Genomic DNA, 15000 nt, shown 5'->3' with positions numbered 1-15000 from the left:
TGATTTAGAGGCCGGTACTGGCAACACCCCGCTTCGCTGCAGGCCCGCAGGCCACGCCCCCTCCACAGTTAGCTTCAGAATAACAATGTTATTACAAAGAATAGTGCGTCTGCCTCACAATACGAAGTTCCTGCAGTCCAGGGTTCAAATCCAGGAACTTTCTGTGTGGAGTTTGCATGTTCTCCCCGTGAATGCGTGGGTTCTGTCCGGGTACTCCGGCTTCCTCCCACTTCCAAAGACATGCACCTGGGGATAGGTTGATTGGCAACACTAAATTGGCCCTAGTGTGTGAATGTGAATGTTGTCTGTCTATCTGTGTTGGCCCTGCGATGAGGCGGCGACTTGTCCAGGGTGTACCCTGCCTTCCGCCCGATTGTAGCTGAGATAGGCGCCAGCACCCCCCGCGACCCCGAAAGGGAATAAGCGGTAGAAAATCGATGGATGGGATGGATACAAAGAATAAAAGACCTCTGTAGAAATGTTGGTCTTTCTTAAAAATGCACGCGTTTTGTTGTGTTCAGTGTTCAAAAAAATTTTATATGGCTCTTACGGAAATACATTTTAAAATATTTGGCTTCTTGGCTCTCTCAGCCAAAAAGGTTCCCGACCCCTGGTCTAGGATGAAAGCCTGATATACAGTATTGTGTTTCACATCAGTCACTCGGAGAAACCCTCTTGCTGACTCAGAATGGACACTTGTTGTCTAATCAGGAGCCTCATTGTTGACAAGCGGGCAGAGGGTGTGTTCAACTCCTTTCCAAGTTGTTGTGCAACAAGTCTTTCCGGATGTTTCGACGCTTTATAAACCTTTAAATGAATCCTTCTCGTCTGGACGTACGGGTCGCTCGTATCTGGTTCATGACCTCGTCGGATGGGACTATCCATCAGCCTTCTGAATCCACATCCTTGATGTTATGACCCTCGGCAAAGCAGAGCATAATAGAGCTGGGGGAGGGGATGGCAGGACATGAAAGGCAGAAACGTAACCCATCGCGAATGAGTGTAAAATATCTCCAGCCGGTTTAACCTAACACTCCTGTGCGATGAGTCAACGGTGACCCAAAAACCACGGAGCAGGAATGTTACACACAATACAGGAGGGGAGGGGCTGAAGACACTCTGTACCTAAACAGTTTGTCCTATGACTGTATGCGTGTCTTACGTACACCAGGTGGGGGGAAGTACAGAAATGAAACCATCCATCCATCCATTTCCTACCACTTGTACCTTTTTGGGGTTGCGGGGAATGGGGTGCTGGAGCCTATCTCAGCAGCACCCGGGCGGAAGGCGGTGTACACCCTGGACAATCACAGGGCCAACACAGATAGACAACATTCACACTCACATTCACACAATAGGGCTATCCATCCATCCATCCATTTTCTGCCGCTTGTCCCTTTTTGGGGTTGCGGGGGGGGGGGGGGGGGGGGGGGGGGGGTGCTGGAGCCTATCTCTGCTGCATCCGGGCGGAAGGCGCTGTACACCCTGGACAAGTCGCCGACTCATCACAGGGCCAACACAGATAGACAACACTCACAGTCACATCCACACAATAGGGCTATCCATCCATCCATTTTCTACTGCTTGTCCCTTTTTGGGGTTGCGGGGAGGGGGGTGCTGGAGCCTATCTCTGCAGCATCCGGGTGGAAGGCGCTGTACACCCTGGACAAGTCGCCGACTCATCACAGGGCCAACACAGATAGACAACACTCACAGTCACATCCACACAATAGGGCTATCCATCCATCCATTTTCTACTGCTTGTCCCTTTTTGGGGTTGCGGGGAGGGGGGTGCTGGAGCCTATCTCTGCAGCATCCGGGTGGAAGGCGCTGTACACCCTGGACAAGTCGCCGACTCATCACAGGGCCAACACAGATAGACAACACTCACAGTCACATCCACACAATAGGGCTATCCATCCATCCATTTTCTACTGCTTGTCCCTTTTTGGGGTTGTGGGGAGGGGGGTGCTGGAGCCTATCTCTGCAGCATCCGGGTGGAAGGCGCTGTACACCCTGGACAAGTCGCCGACTCATCACAGGGCCAACACAGATAGACAACACTCACAGTCACATCCACACAATAGGGCTATCCATCCATCCATTTTCTACTGCTTGTCCCTTTTTGGGGTTGTGGGGAGGGGGGTGCTGGAGCCTATCTCTGCAGCATCCGGGTGGAAGGCGGGGTACACCCTGGACAAGTCGCCGACTCATCACAGGGCCGACACAGATAGACAACATTCACACTCACATTCACACAATAGTGCTATCCATCCATCCATCCATCCATCCATTTTCTACCGCTTGTCCCTTTTTAGGGTTGCGGGGAGGGGGGTGCTGGAGCCTATCTCAGCTGCATTCAGGCGGAAGGCGGGGTACACCCTGGACAAGTCGCCACTTCATCGCAGGGCCAACACAGATAGACAACATTCACACTCACATTCACACACTAGGGCTAATGAATTCAAATTGGTCAGCAACATTAGTGGTAACTCGGGAGCACAATACTGCATAGAAAACATTTTGACCTACAAAATAAAAATTCATAAAACAATTTGTGCTGATTTTTTAATCAAAATTAGGATGTCAGAACGCAGGCCCGCCTCACTATTTGAGACGCACAGCTTTAACCTAACATTCAGTGTTTTAACTAGGGGAGGAAACCGCTGACGTGCTTATTAAATGTGCATTCGGTATACTAGTGTTTTTCAACCACTGTGCCGTGGCACTATAGTGTGCCGTGAGACACAATCTGGTGTGCCGTGGGAGATGATCTAATTTCACCTATTTGGGTTAAAAATATTTTTTGCTATCCATTTGTTACCGCTTGTCCCGTTCGGGGTAGCTGGAGCCTATCTCAGCTGCATTCGGGCGGAGGGCGGAATATACCCTGGACAAGTCGCCACCTCATAGTCTGCAAATTATGTGTTGCTCTTGAGTGTCTGTGCTGTCTAGAGCTCGGCAGAGTAACCGTGTAATACTCTTCCATATCAGTAGGTGGCAGCCGGTAGCTAATTGCTTTGTAGATGTCGGAAACAGCGGGAGGCAGCGTGCAGGTAAAAAGGTGTCTGATGCTTAAACCAAAAATAAAAGGTGAGTGCCGCTAAGAAAAGGCATTGAAGCTTAGGGAAGGCTATGCAGAACGAAACTAAAACTGAGCTGGCTACAAAGTAAACAAAAACAGAATGCTGGACGACAGCAAAGACTTACAGCGTTGTGGAGCAGACGGTGTCCACAAAGTACCTCCGTACATGACTTGACAATCAACACCAAAATAGGGAGCGCAAGACAAGAACTAAAACACTACACACAGGAAAACACAGAAAAACTCAAGATAAGTCACGGCGGGATGTGACGGGTTGTGACAGTGCACCTACTTTGAGACAAGAGCTATAGTGATGCACACTTCGTTATGGTTATGCTTAAATTCATATCAAACAATTCCGACAACAACTTTTTACTGTCAACTGAGTTTCCTTTTTTTAACGATTTTTGCTGGTGGTGTGCCTCCGGATTTTTTCAACGCAAAAAAAATGTGCCTCGGCTCAAAAAAAGTTGAAAAACACTGCGGTATAAAAAATGATGGAATCACCAGAGTTGGGGGATTTTAACTTCCATCCATCCATCCATTTTCTACCGCTTATTCCCTTTGGGTTCGCGGGGGGCGCTGGTGCCTATCTCAGCTACAATCGGGCGGAAGGCTGTGTACACCCTGGACAAGTCGCCACCTCATCGTAGGGCCAGCACAGATAGACAGACAACATTCACACTCACATTCACACACTAGGGCCAATTTAGTGTTGCCAATCAACCTATCCCCAGGTGCATGTTTTTGGAAGTGGGAGGAAGCCGGAGTACCCGGAGGGAACCCACGCAGTCACTCCACACAGAAAGATCCCGAGCCCGGGATTGAACCCAGGACTACTCAGGACCTTCGTATTGTGAGGCAGACGCACTAACCCCTGTGCTGCCCGAATGTTAACTTAGTTGTTTAATTTTGTAGGAAAAAATCAGATAACAAATATGACAAAAAAAACTTATAACCATTTCGAATGGAGGCTTTCAGGCTTTAAGGAACACTAAAATAACTCGAGAATTTAGATTGTGGTTGTCACTGGTCACAGTGGGCAGTAAGGGTTTCATTTTTAAAACAAGCAGAGTGCAATAAATATTGAATCACTCAATTTGGTAAAAGAAATAATGGAATTTGAAAAACAAACAAAAACACTACAACACACCAATAGTACTTTTGTCGCACCACCTCTGGCTTGTATAACAGCTTGCAGTACCTGAGGCATGGACTTAATGTGTGACAAATATTACTATTCATCAATTTTGCTGCAGAAAACAAAAGTACTATCAATAGAAAATAAATAAATAAATAAATAAAAAAAATAAAAATAAAAAATATATATGGGTGCTGGTTGGCGCCTTGCATGGCAGCTCCCTCCATCAGTGTGTGAATGTGTGTGTGAATGGGTAAATGTGGAAGTAGTGTCAAAGCGCTTTGAGTACCTTGAAGGTAGAAAAGCGCTATACAAGTACAACCCATTTATTTATTATTTATTATATATACATATATATGTATACATATGTATATATATATATATATATATATATATATATATACATATATATATATATATATATATATATATATATATATATATATATATATATATATATGTATGTATATATATATATATGTATATATATATATATATATACATATATATATATATATATACATATATATGTATATATATATGTATGTATATATATGTATATATATATATATGTATATATATATATATATATATATATATATATATATATATTTTTTATTTTTTATTTTTATTTTTTTCTATTAAGAATGAAACAAGTTTATAGACTGCCGCTACACACTACGGAGTGCTGACAAGGACCAGAGGTCGGTAGCACATTACACCAGTTTTAAAGTCGCCGCATTGGGTCCTCGTCCGCTTCAGGGTCGATTCTAAAGTTGTATTATTTGTTCTTAAATGTTTTAATGGCCTCGCGCCTTCACATCTACCTGACCTGATTTTACCGTCCCAACCCTCGTGGATCCTGAGGTCCTTTAATCTTTACCAAATACCAGAACAAAGGCCCGGGGTGAAGCGGCATTTAGTCATTAAGGTCGCCACCCCTGGAACAGCTGAGCTTGCCAGAGAGCCTCAGGACTGCAGAGACTGTTGATTTGAAAAAAAAAAAAAAAAGGTGAAGCTATAACACTGAAACACCCTCAGGAAGAGGTGCTTTAAGACACGGCTAGCTAGTTCAGCCGCGGTCCACAGTGTTGTAGCTGCTTCTAAATCACTAATCCTCGCCTCCTCGCGACAAATAAAATACATTTCTTACAAGTATCATCCCTGCTGGACGAGGAATAGCTAAACATGCTTCACTACACACCGTAGCTCACCGGCGTCACAATGTAAACAAACGCCATTGGTGGATCTACAGCTAACATCCACTGTAATGATACCAAGCACAGGCGCGTATCTAGTCAATACTACCATGATTACAATCAATATTTTTTAGCATTACAAAATCTTTTTTTATTTTATTTATATTTGTCAGAGTCATTTTGTGACCAACCCCAAGATGCAGAGATGGAGGCAGGCATGTAGTGAGAACACATGATTTAATAAAAATAGTAGAATTAGAACAAACAAAAGGGTACTAACACAAAGCGCGCACGGAGGCCGGTAACAAACTAAGGGAGCTAGCATGGGAGCTACAAAATAAAAGGAGCTTAACATGGAAGTTAGCAAAAACAAAAAAGGTCTAGCGTGGAAGCTAGCGGGTAGCGAGCAGGAAAACAGAAGTCGTAACATGTGGTACAAAACAAACTGGAAGCAGGGAACAAAAAACAGTAAGCTACAAACATCTAATGCAGGGGCGCTCACACTTTTTCTGCAGGTGAGCTACTTTTCAATTGACCAAGTCGAGGAGATCTACCTCATTCCTATTTATAATTTATATTTATTTATTTATGAAAGAGACATTTTTGTTAACAAGTTAATGGTGTTTAATGATAATACAAGCATGTTTAACACACATAGATTCCTTTCTTTCATGAAGACAAGAATATAAGTTGGTGTATTACCTGATTCTGATGACTTGCATTGATTGGAATTAGACAGTGGTGCTGATAACGTCCGCATTTTCAAATGGAGGAAAAAAAAAAGTCCTCCTTTCTGTCCAATACCACATGAAAGTGGTTGTATTTGGCATCTCATTTGTCCAACTTGCATACTGGTTTTAAAACACTTTGTTATGAGAGTAGCATATGTGTGTGGCCCTTTAATGTCTGGCAGCAGGTGAGTGACGTCAGTGAGTGTGCGGGTGGGCGAGCGAGGAGAGCGAGCGGTCGCTGAGGGCGGGGGAGAAATACATTGGCATCAAACTCCGTAGCTTGCTAGCTTGTGCACGCTAGCTTTCTGAGACTCTTATTTTGTTAGCACAGGCAGGATGAAACAGGTCTTTTATGGTGAAGACAGGAACTGTGCAGTCGGTCTTTAGAGTTTTGACAGTAGGTACGGAGTCTCTAGAAATAAAATGTGTTTTTCTGCGTCCGCCTTGTTAGTGATTTTTTTCTTAAATATGAGCTCGCAGCAGCCAGCGTCATCTCACAAGATCCTCGGGTGCCGAGAATGTCAAACAACTGACGAAAGTGAAGTCTTGGTATGATTGATGATTGCTCATTTTTATGTCTATTTTTTAATGCCTGGCTTGAGATCGACTGACACACCCTCCGAGATCGACCAGTCGATCGCGATCGACGTAATGCCCACCCCTGATCTAATGGATAAAGCTTACGGCTACGCTGCAAATACAACACACGGCACGATGGGAGCGATATCGAAAAGACAATAATCCAGCACTGACTGGAGGAACAAAGCAGGTAAAATAGGAGTGGGCTGATTGACACCAGGTGTGGCCAGGTGCCAATCAGCCGCCATTGAGGGGAAAACAGGAAGCTGAACCAAAATAAGGGTGCTGACAGGAACTAAGGACAGGAAATACTAAACACACACAGAGGAAAAACTAAAACACGAACAAACTGTCAGGGGCAAGCCTACCAATATTATGTTTATAAACTCAGGAATTATGTCCCTAGACACATGATGACTTTGAATGTGACCAAATGTGATCCCTTTAACTACTTGGTATCGGATTGATACCTAAATTTGTGGTATCATCCAAAAATAATGTAAAGCATCCAAACAACAGAAGAATAAATGATTATTACATTTTAACAGAAGTGTATATAAAACATGTTAAAAAAGAAAGTAAGCAGATATTAACAGTTATTGAACAAGTAGATTAATAATTCATTTTCTACCACTTGTCCTTAATAATTTTGACAAAATAATAGAAGGATAAATGCCACGATATGTTACCGCATACGTCAGCGGCTGAATTAGGAGCCTGTGTCTGCTTACTAATTAAATAAAAGTTTTCTCGTACGTTCACTATTTTATTTAAGGACAGAATTGCAATAAGAAACATTTATTTAAGGTACCCTAAGATTTGTTGTCAAAATAAGGCCAATAATGCCACTTTTTGTGGTCCCCTTTATTTAGAAAAGTATCGAAATACATTTTGGTATTTTGGTACCGGGACAACCCTACCCTCTTCATATATACATATATATATATATATATTTTTTTTTTTTCATATTTATTATTTTTATTGTTTTTTTAGGGGATTTTATTAATCCATCCATTTTCTACCGCTTATTCCCTTTCGGTGTCGCGGGGGGCGCTGGCGCCTATCTCAGCTACAGTCGGGCGGAAGGCAGGGTACACCCTGGACAAGTCGCCACCTCATCGCAGGGCAGGAGCGATATCGAAAAGACAATAATCCAGCACTGACTGGAGGAACAAAGCAGGTAAAATAGGAGTGGGCTGATTGACACCAGGTGTGGCCAGGTGCCCTAAGATTTGTTGTCAAAATAAAGCCAATAATGCCACTTTTTGTGGTCCTCTTTACTTAGAAAAGTATCGAAATACATTTTGGTATTTTGGTACCCGGGACAACCCTACCCTCTTCATATATATATATATATATTTTCATACTTATTATTTTTATTGTGTTTTTAGGGATTTTATTAATTGCTATCATTAATACTATTATTGTCTTAATGTTATTTATATTATTTCTATTTTCCATCCATCCATCTTTCTTCTACTTCTTTATCCCAGCAAGCTGCCCTCGGACAAAAAGCCAGATATACCCTGGACAAGTCGTATTTATATTTTATTTTTACATATGTAATATCAGATTTTCACACAAATTTTTAGATGGCGTTATTCGTATATATTCTCCAGTGTTGATGCCTCAAAGGTGGTGATTTTTGTCAACCTTTAGTGCCATGCCATGTTTTGTTTTGTTATTGTCAATAGTGCTGTGTGTGTGTCTGTGTGTGTGTGTGTGTCTTTGTGTGTGTGTGTGTCTTTGTGTGTGTGTGCGGGTGTGTTTTTTTCTCTTCTTTGTTTTGTACAAAGCACTGTGTTTGCCACTCGCCTGTGTATGAAAAGTGCTATAAAAACTAAAGTTGGATTTGATTAGAAAGTTTGAAGCCCTTTTGAGAAATCGGAGCCTACAAGCAGTTGCTATGTTTTTGATTCCACAATTACAATGTGTAAGCTTTACAGAAAGAGAAGTGAAACAGAGCAGGCAACTTGGTAAGTCCGATCTTGCTGTCACTTGCTGTTATTCCTGCATGTTTACTGTCAGTGTCACTACGGGCAACCACTGAGCCATCATGGGAAAACACACAGCTTATATCCAACAACTGACACATTTACTGGCCGGAACGGGTTTAATTTCCCAAACAAGTTATGGGTGGAACTGAGAAGAGAATAACCGCTCTCGACTTATTTTGTTTTAATTTCATTCTTTTAAAGTCAAACATAAAAACAACCACCTACTAATAAAACATGAGAACTGTAAATGACAATAATTAACCGTGAGAGAATTCTATGTTTTTGTTTTCCCATATACAGTTGAACAGGGGTGCCCACACTTTTTCTGCAGGCGAGCTACTTTTCAATTGACCAACTCGAGGGGATCTACCTCATTTATATATATCATTTATATTTATTTATTTATGAAAGAGACATTTTTGTAAACAAGTTAAATGTGTTTAATGATAATACAAGCATGTGTAACACTTATAGATGTCTTTCTTTCACAAAGACAAGAATATAAGTTGGTGAATTACCTGATTCTGATGACTTGCATTGATTGGAATCAGACAGTAATGATGATAACGCCCACATTTTCAAATGGAGGAGAAAAAAAGTTGTCCTTTCTGTACAATACCACATGAAAGTGGTTGGTTTTTGGCATCTAATTCATCCAGCTTCCATACACTTTACAAGAAAAACATTGGCGGCAAATTCCGTAGCTTGCTTGATTGCCTGATTAAACGCTAAGTGTTCATTTAGCTGCTCTGCAACAATTTTTTCGAGGATTTTTGAAATAAAGGGAAGGTGAGACACCGGTCGGTAGTTTACCATGAGGTCAGGATCGATGTTAGGTCTTTTAAGGAGAGGATGAATAACCGCTTTTTTGAATGCCAGGGGAACAGTGCCCGAGGAAAGTGATAATAATAGTTTATAATATTTAGCACTGATGGACCTAATAATACAAAAAGCTCCTTGATAAGTTTCCCGGGAAGTGGGTCAAGTAAACATGTTGTTTGTTTTATTCCATTTACACATTGTAACAATTCTTCTAATGTTATTTCATCAAAACGAGAGAAACTATTTTGGATATTTGCAGTATCCGCCGTATATACAGATGACTTGCATTGAATGGAATCAGACAGTAATGATGATAACGCCCACATTTTCAAATGGAGGAGAAAAAAAGTTGTCCTTTCTGTACAATACCACATGAAAGTGGTTGGTTTTTGGCATCTAATTCATCCAGCTTCCATACACTTTACAAGAAAAACATTGCCGGCAAATTCCGTAGCTTGCTTGATTGACATTCACGGCACCCGAGGGTCTTGTGAGATGACGCTGGCTGCTGCCAGTTCATTATTATGAAAAAATGACAGAGAGGAAGGCGAGAAACACTTTTTACTTCAACAGACTTTCGCGCCGTCCCTTCCGTCAAAACTCTAAAGGCCGACTGCACATTTCCTATCTTCACAATAAAAGCCCTGCTTCATGCTGCCTGCGCTAACAAAATAAGAGTCTCGGAAAGCTGGCGTGCACAAGTGATGTGCACGCCAGCTTTCTGAGGGATCGCTTGTGCACGCCAGTTTTCCGAGACTCTGTATTTAGTTAGCGCAGGCAGCATGAAGCAGGGCTTTTATTGTGAAGATAGGAAATGTGCAGTCGGCCTTTAGAGTTTTGACGGAAGGTACGGCGCGAGAGTCTGTTGAAATAAAAAGTGTTTCTCGCCTTCCTCTCGCCTTTTTTAAAAGCCTGGCTGGAGATCGACTGACACATCCCCCGCGGTCGACTGGTAGCTCGCGATCGACGTAATTTGAAAATGTGGGCATTATCATCATTACTGTCTGATTCCAATCAATGCAAGTCATCAGAATCAGGTAATACACCAACTTATATTCTTGTCTTTGTGAAAGAAAGACATCTATATGTGTTACACATGCTTGTATTATCATTAAACACATTTAATTTGTTTACAAAAATGTCTCTTTCATAAATAAATAAATATAAATGATATATATAAATGAGGTAGATCCCTTCGAGTTGGTCAATTGAAAAGTAGCTCGCCTGCAGAAAAAGTGTGGGCACCCCTGATCTACATATTCAAGCAACATTTAAACCACTGTGGTGGCACTGGGAGAAGCTGGTTTAGGCGTACGATCCAAAGACAAAACAGCAGTGACTATGATGGCGGTAACGGGGCTCACACCTGGAACCCTCAAGTTGCGGACACTGTCGCTCTACCAACCGAGCCACGCCACCCCAATTAATATTTTCCGGACACCCAACAATAGTTACACAAAGCACATTCCATAGAGCAAAGGACAACCTTTTTTTCTTCTGAAAGCTACTTTTATAGAATAAGCATAGCCGAAAGCTATTGATTTTTTTGTAATGTTTATTTTTCATAGTAACTTCAACCCAAACAAAGGGAATAAGCTTACTTTTTCCAGAGCAGTAACAAAATGTCAGTATCCACAACTTACACTTTGGAGTATAATGTTAGTTTTTAAGAATTGTATATACCAGTATGCATTTTTTTCTAGTCCTGTCCTTTTTTTTTTTTTACCACTATTTAGGTTCCTTTGTGTATTTTTGAATTTATGACTGACAACATCTTAATCAGGGGTCACCAACCTTTTTGAAACCAAGAGCTACTTCTTGGGTACTGATTAATGCGAAGGGCCACCAGTTTGATACACACTTAAATAAATTGCCAGAAATAGCCAATTTGCTTAATTTACCTTTAATAAATAAATCTATATATATAAAAAAAATGGGTATTTCTGTCTGTCATTCCGTCGTATGTTTTTTTCCCTTTTACGGAAGGTTTTTTGTAGAGAATGAATGATGAAAAAAACACTTAATTGAACGGTTTAGAAGAGGAGAAAACAGGAAAAAAAATGAAAATTAAATTTTGAAACATAGTTTATCTTCAGATTCGACTCTTTAAAATTCAAAATTCAACCGAAAAAATTAAGAGAAAAACTAGCTAATTTGAATGTTTTTGAAAAATTAAAAAAAATAATTTATGCAACATTATTAGTATTTTTTCCTGATTAAGATTAATTTTAGAATGTTGATGACATGTTTTAAATAGGTTAAAATCCAATCTGCACGTTGTTAGAATATATAACAAATTGAACCAAGCTATATTTCTTACAAAGACAAATCATTATTTCTTCTAGATTTTCCAGAACAAAAAATTCAAAAGAAAGTCAAAAGACTTTGAAATAAGATTTAAATTTGATTGTACAGATTTTCTAGATTTGCCAGAATATTTATTTGGAATTTTAATCATAATAAGTTTGAAGAAATATTTCACAAATATTCTTCTTCAAAAAAACAGAAGCTAAAATGAAAAATTAAATTAAAATGTATTTACTATTCTTTACAATAAATAAAAAAAATACTTGAACATTGATTTAAATTGTCAGGAAAGAAGAGGAAGGAATTTAAAAGGTAAAAAGGTACATGTGTTTAAAAATACTAAAATCATTTTTAAGGCTGCATTTTTTCTCTAAAATGGTCTTTCTGAAAGTTATAAGAAACAAAGTAAAACAATTAATTAATTTATTTAAAAAAGTGAAGACCAAGTCTTTAAAATATTATCTTGGATTTTCAAATTCTATTTGAGTTTTGCTCTCTTTGAATTAAAAAATGTCGAGCAAAGCGAGACCAGATTAATAGTAAATAAATAAAATTAAAATAATAGAGCCAGCTCACTGGTAAGTGCTGCTATTTGAGCTATTTTTAGAACAGGCCAGCGGGCTACTCATCTGGTCCTTACGGGCTACCGCGTTGGTGACTCCTTATCTAAAGTGTACTTTAAGTGGATCTCCACTAAAATAGTGTGGCCATTGTATTTTTGCAAATTTTTTGGGGGGGTCATTTGTTATTAAATAGAGGCATTATGCCTGAATTTAAAAGTTATGAAAATACTCAAATATTATTTCACCTTTTGGTGAAAAAATTAAATTAGCTGACGAGCTACCATATTCGGTCCTCTCCAAGGTTTCTCATAGTCTTCATTGTCATTGTCACCGACGTCCCACTGGGTTGAGTTTTCCTTGCCCTTATGTGGGCTCTACCGAGGATGTCTTTGTGGTTTGTGTTGTGGTTTGTGCAGCCCTTTGAGACACTGGTGATTTAGGGCTATATAAATAAACATTGATTGATTGATTCTATAATTTCATTCCACACACAGATATGCTAAAGGTTTTAAGTGTTGTAAGAGCATACAAATGTATTAAATGAGATTTGTATCTATATCGAGACAAAGATTTTAGTTTATATTCCCCATCCTTAAAACTAGAATAGCAAACTGCCTGATGCGTTGTAATTAGACTAATATGTGGGGGTTGCCCACATATGCGGGTCCTCTCCAAGGTTTTTCATAGTCATCGTTGTCACCGACGTCCCACTGGGGTGAGTTTTCTTTGCCCTTATGTGGGCTCTACCGCGGATGTCGTTGTGGTTTGTGCAGCCCTTTGAGACACTGGTGATTTAGGGCTATATAAATAAACATTGATTGATTGATTCCATAATTTTACTCCACACACAGATATGCTAATGGTTTTAAGTGTTGTAAGAGCATACAAATGTGTTAAATGAGATTTGTATCTATATCGAAACATAGATTTTAGTTTGTATTCCCCATCCTTAAAACTAGAATAGCAAACGGCCTGATGTGTTTTAATTAGACTAATATGTGGGGGTTGCCCACATATGCGGTCCTCTCCAAGGTTTCTCATGTAAATAAAATGTCACATTAATATCCATCCATCCGTGATCCATCCATCCATTTTCTACCGCTTAATCCCTTTTGTTGCGCAGGGGGCGCTGGCGCCTATCTCAGCTACAATCGGGCGGAAGGCGGGGTACACCCTGGACATGTCGCTATTTCATCGCAGGTCACATTAATATAACTGGTCGTTGTCCAAGGTGTACATTGCCTACCACCCGAATGCAGCTGAGATAGGCTCCAGCACCCCCCATGACCCCGCAAGGGACAAGCGGTAGTAAATGAATGGATGGATAGCGATTATACAGAGAAAATATGTTTTGTTTTTTTAAATAAGATGAAACAAAATTATTGAAATGTTAAAATATCAATTCAAGCATGTCATTACAAAAAATATCTTTATCGACAAATTTTATGTAGCTATTCTTTAATTTATTTTTCATTTTTACGTTCAACGCGAGCCGGACTTCCAACAGGAAACAGAATCACGACCAACCGGAAGTAGCTCTCCACCAATCACATTGTGCAAAGCGTCCTAAGCTGACGTCGTCAACCCGGTACAGATGAACGACCGGTAGCTCTGAGAAGAACCGAGTGGTAGCCGTGATTTCATCCCTTTAAACCCTTACAAACCGTACAGGCACCATGTCTTTCGATATCAGGAGGTGAGTACGTGCCTTCTGCTGCTTTTTGTTTTGGATGCGAGGCGGAAGTTGGCATCCTTCGAGGCGGATGCTAATGGCCAGTGACCGATGAGTCAAAGTTGCTATCGTGGTCAACATCTGCCATGAATGGGCTAGTTTGTTATTCACGATCAATCTGGGATTTATCCCCCTTGCTTATGTTTCTTTGTGAGAAACTCATTTGACTTGGCTTTAGGTTTAGCGGCTAATGCTGCTTGCTATGACACACAAAGGTTTGGTACTTTATTGATCCCTGGGGGAAATTCAGCACCACAATTCGCTCACAATAGACAATAATAATAAATAATAATATAGAACATATATTATGCATCCATCCATCCATTTTCTACCGCTTATTCCCTTTGGGGTCGCGGGGGGCGCTGGTGCCTATCTCAGCTACAATCGGGCGGAAGGCGGTGTACACCCTGGACAAGTCGCCACCTCATCGCAGGGCCAACACAGATAGACAACATTCACACTCACATTCACACACTAGGGCCAATCAAGTGTTGCCAATCAAGTGTTGCCAATCAACCTATTAATCAGCCAATCAATGATTATGTATATAGCCCTAAATCACTAGTGTCTCAAAGGGCTGCACAAACCACAATGACATCCTCGATAGAGCCCACATAAGGGCAAGGAAAACTCACACCCAGTGGGACGTCTGTGACAATGATGACTATGAGAAACCTTGGAGAGGACCGCATATGTAGGCAACCCCCCCCCCCCCCTCTCTCTCTCTCTCTAGGGGACCATTAATGTCCAGAATTACTCATACCATTTGTCTCTACAGGCATAGCCAATGTTTTAAACGTAATTGTTAAATGGGAAGATTTTAATGTACATTTATCAATCAATC

At 40.6% G+C, this 15000-nt stretch overlaps 1 protein-coding gene across 1 annotated transcript in view; it reads left to right on the top strand.

The window, feature by feature from the left end:
• The first annotated feature begins 13960 nt into the window (after nucleotides 1–13960).
• ergic1 (endoplasmic reticulum-golgi intermediate compartment 1) overlaps nucleotides 13961–15000 on the top strand; it is a 38846-nt gene continuing 37806 nt past the window's right edge. The window contains exon 1 of the mRNA XM_061901977.1: nucleotides 13961–14120. Within this exon, the coding sequence (XP_061757961.1) occupies nucleotides 14101–14120 (20 nt within the window). The 5' untranslated portion in view covers nucleotides 13961–14100. The remainder of the gene's footprint in view (nucleotides 14121–15000) is intronic.

This window comes from Nerophis ophidion, linkage group LG05 (genome assembly GCF_033978795.1).
Source record: "Nerophis ophidion isolate RoL-2023_Sa linkage group LG05, RoL_Noph_v1.0, whole genome shotgun sequence".
Classification (NCBI taxonomy): domain Eukaryota; kingdom Metazoa; phylum Chordata; class Actinopteri; order Syngnathiformes; family Syngnathidae; genus Nerophis; species Nerophis ophidion.
Note: the sequence above shows the minus strand (reverse complement) of the source record. Positions and strands in the feature narration are given on the sequence as shown.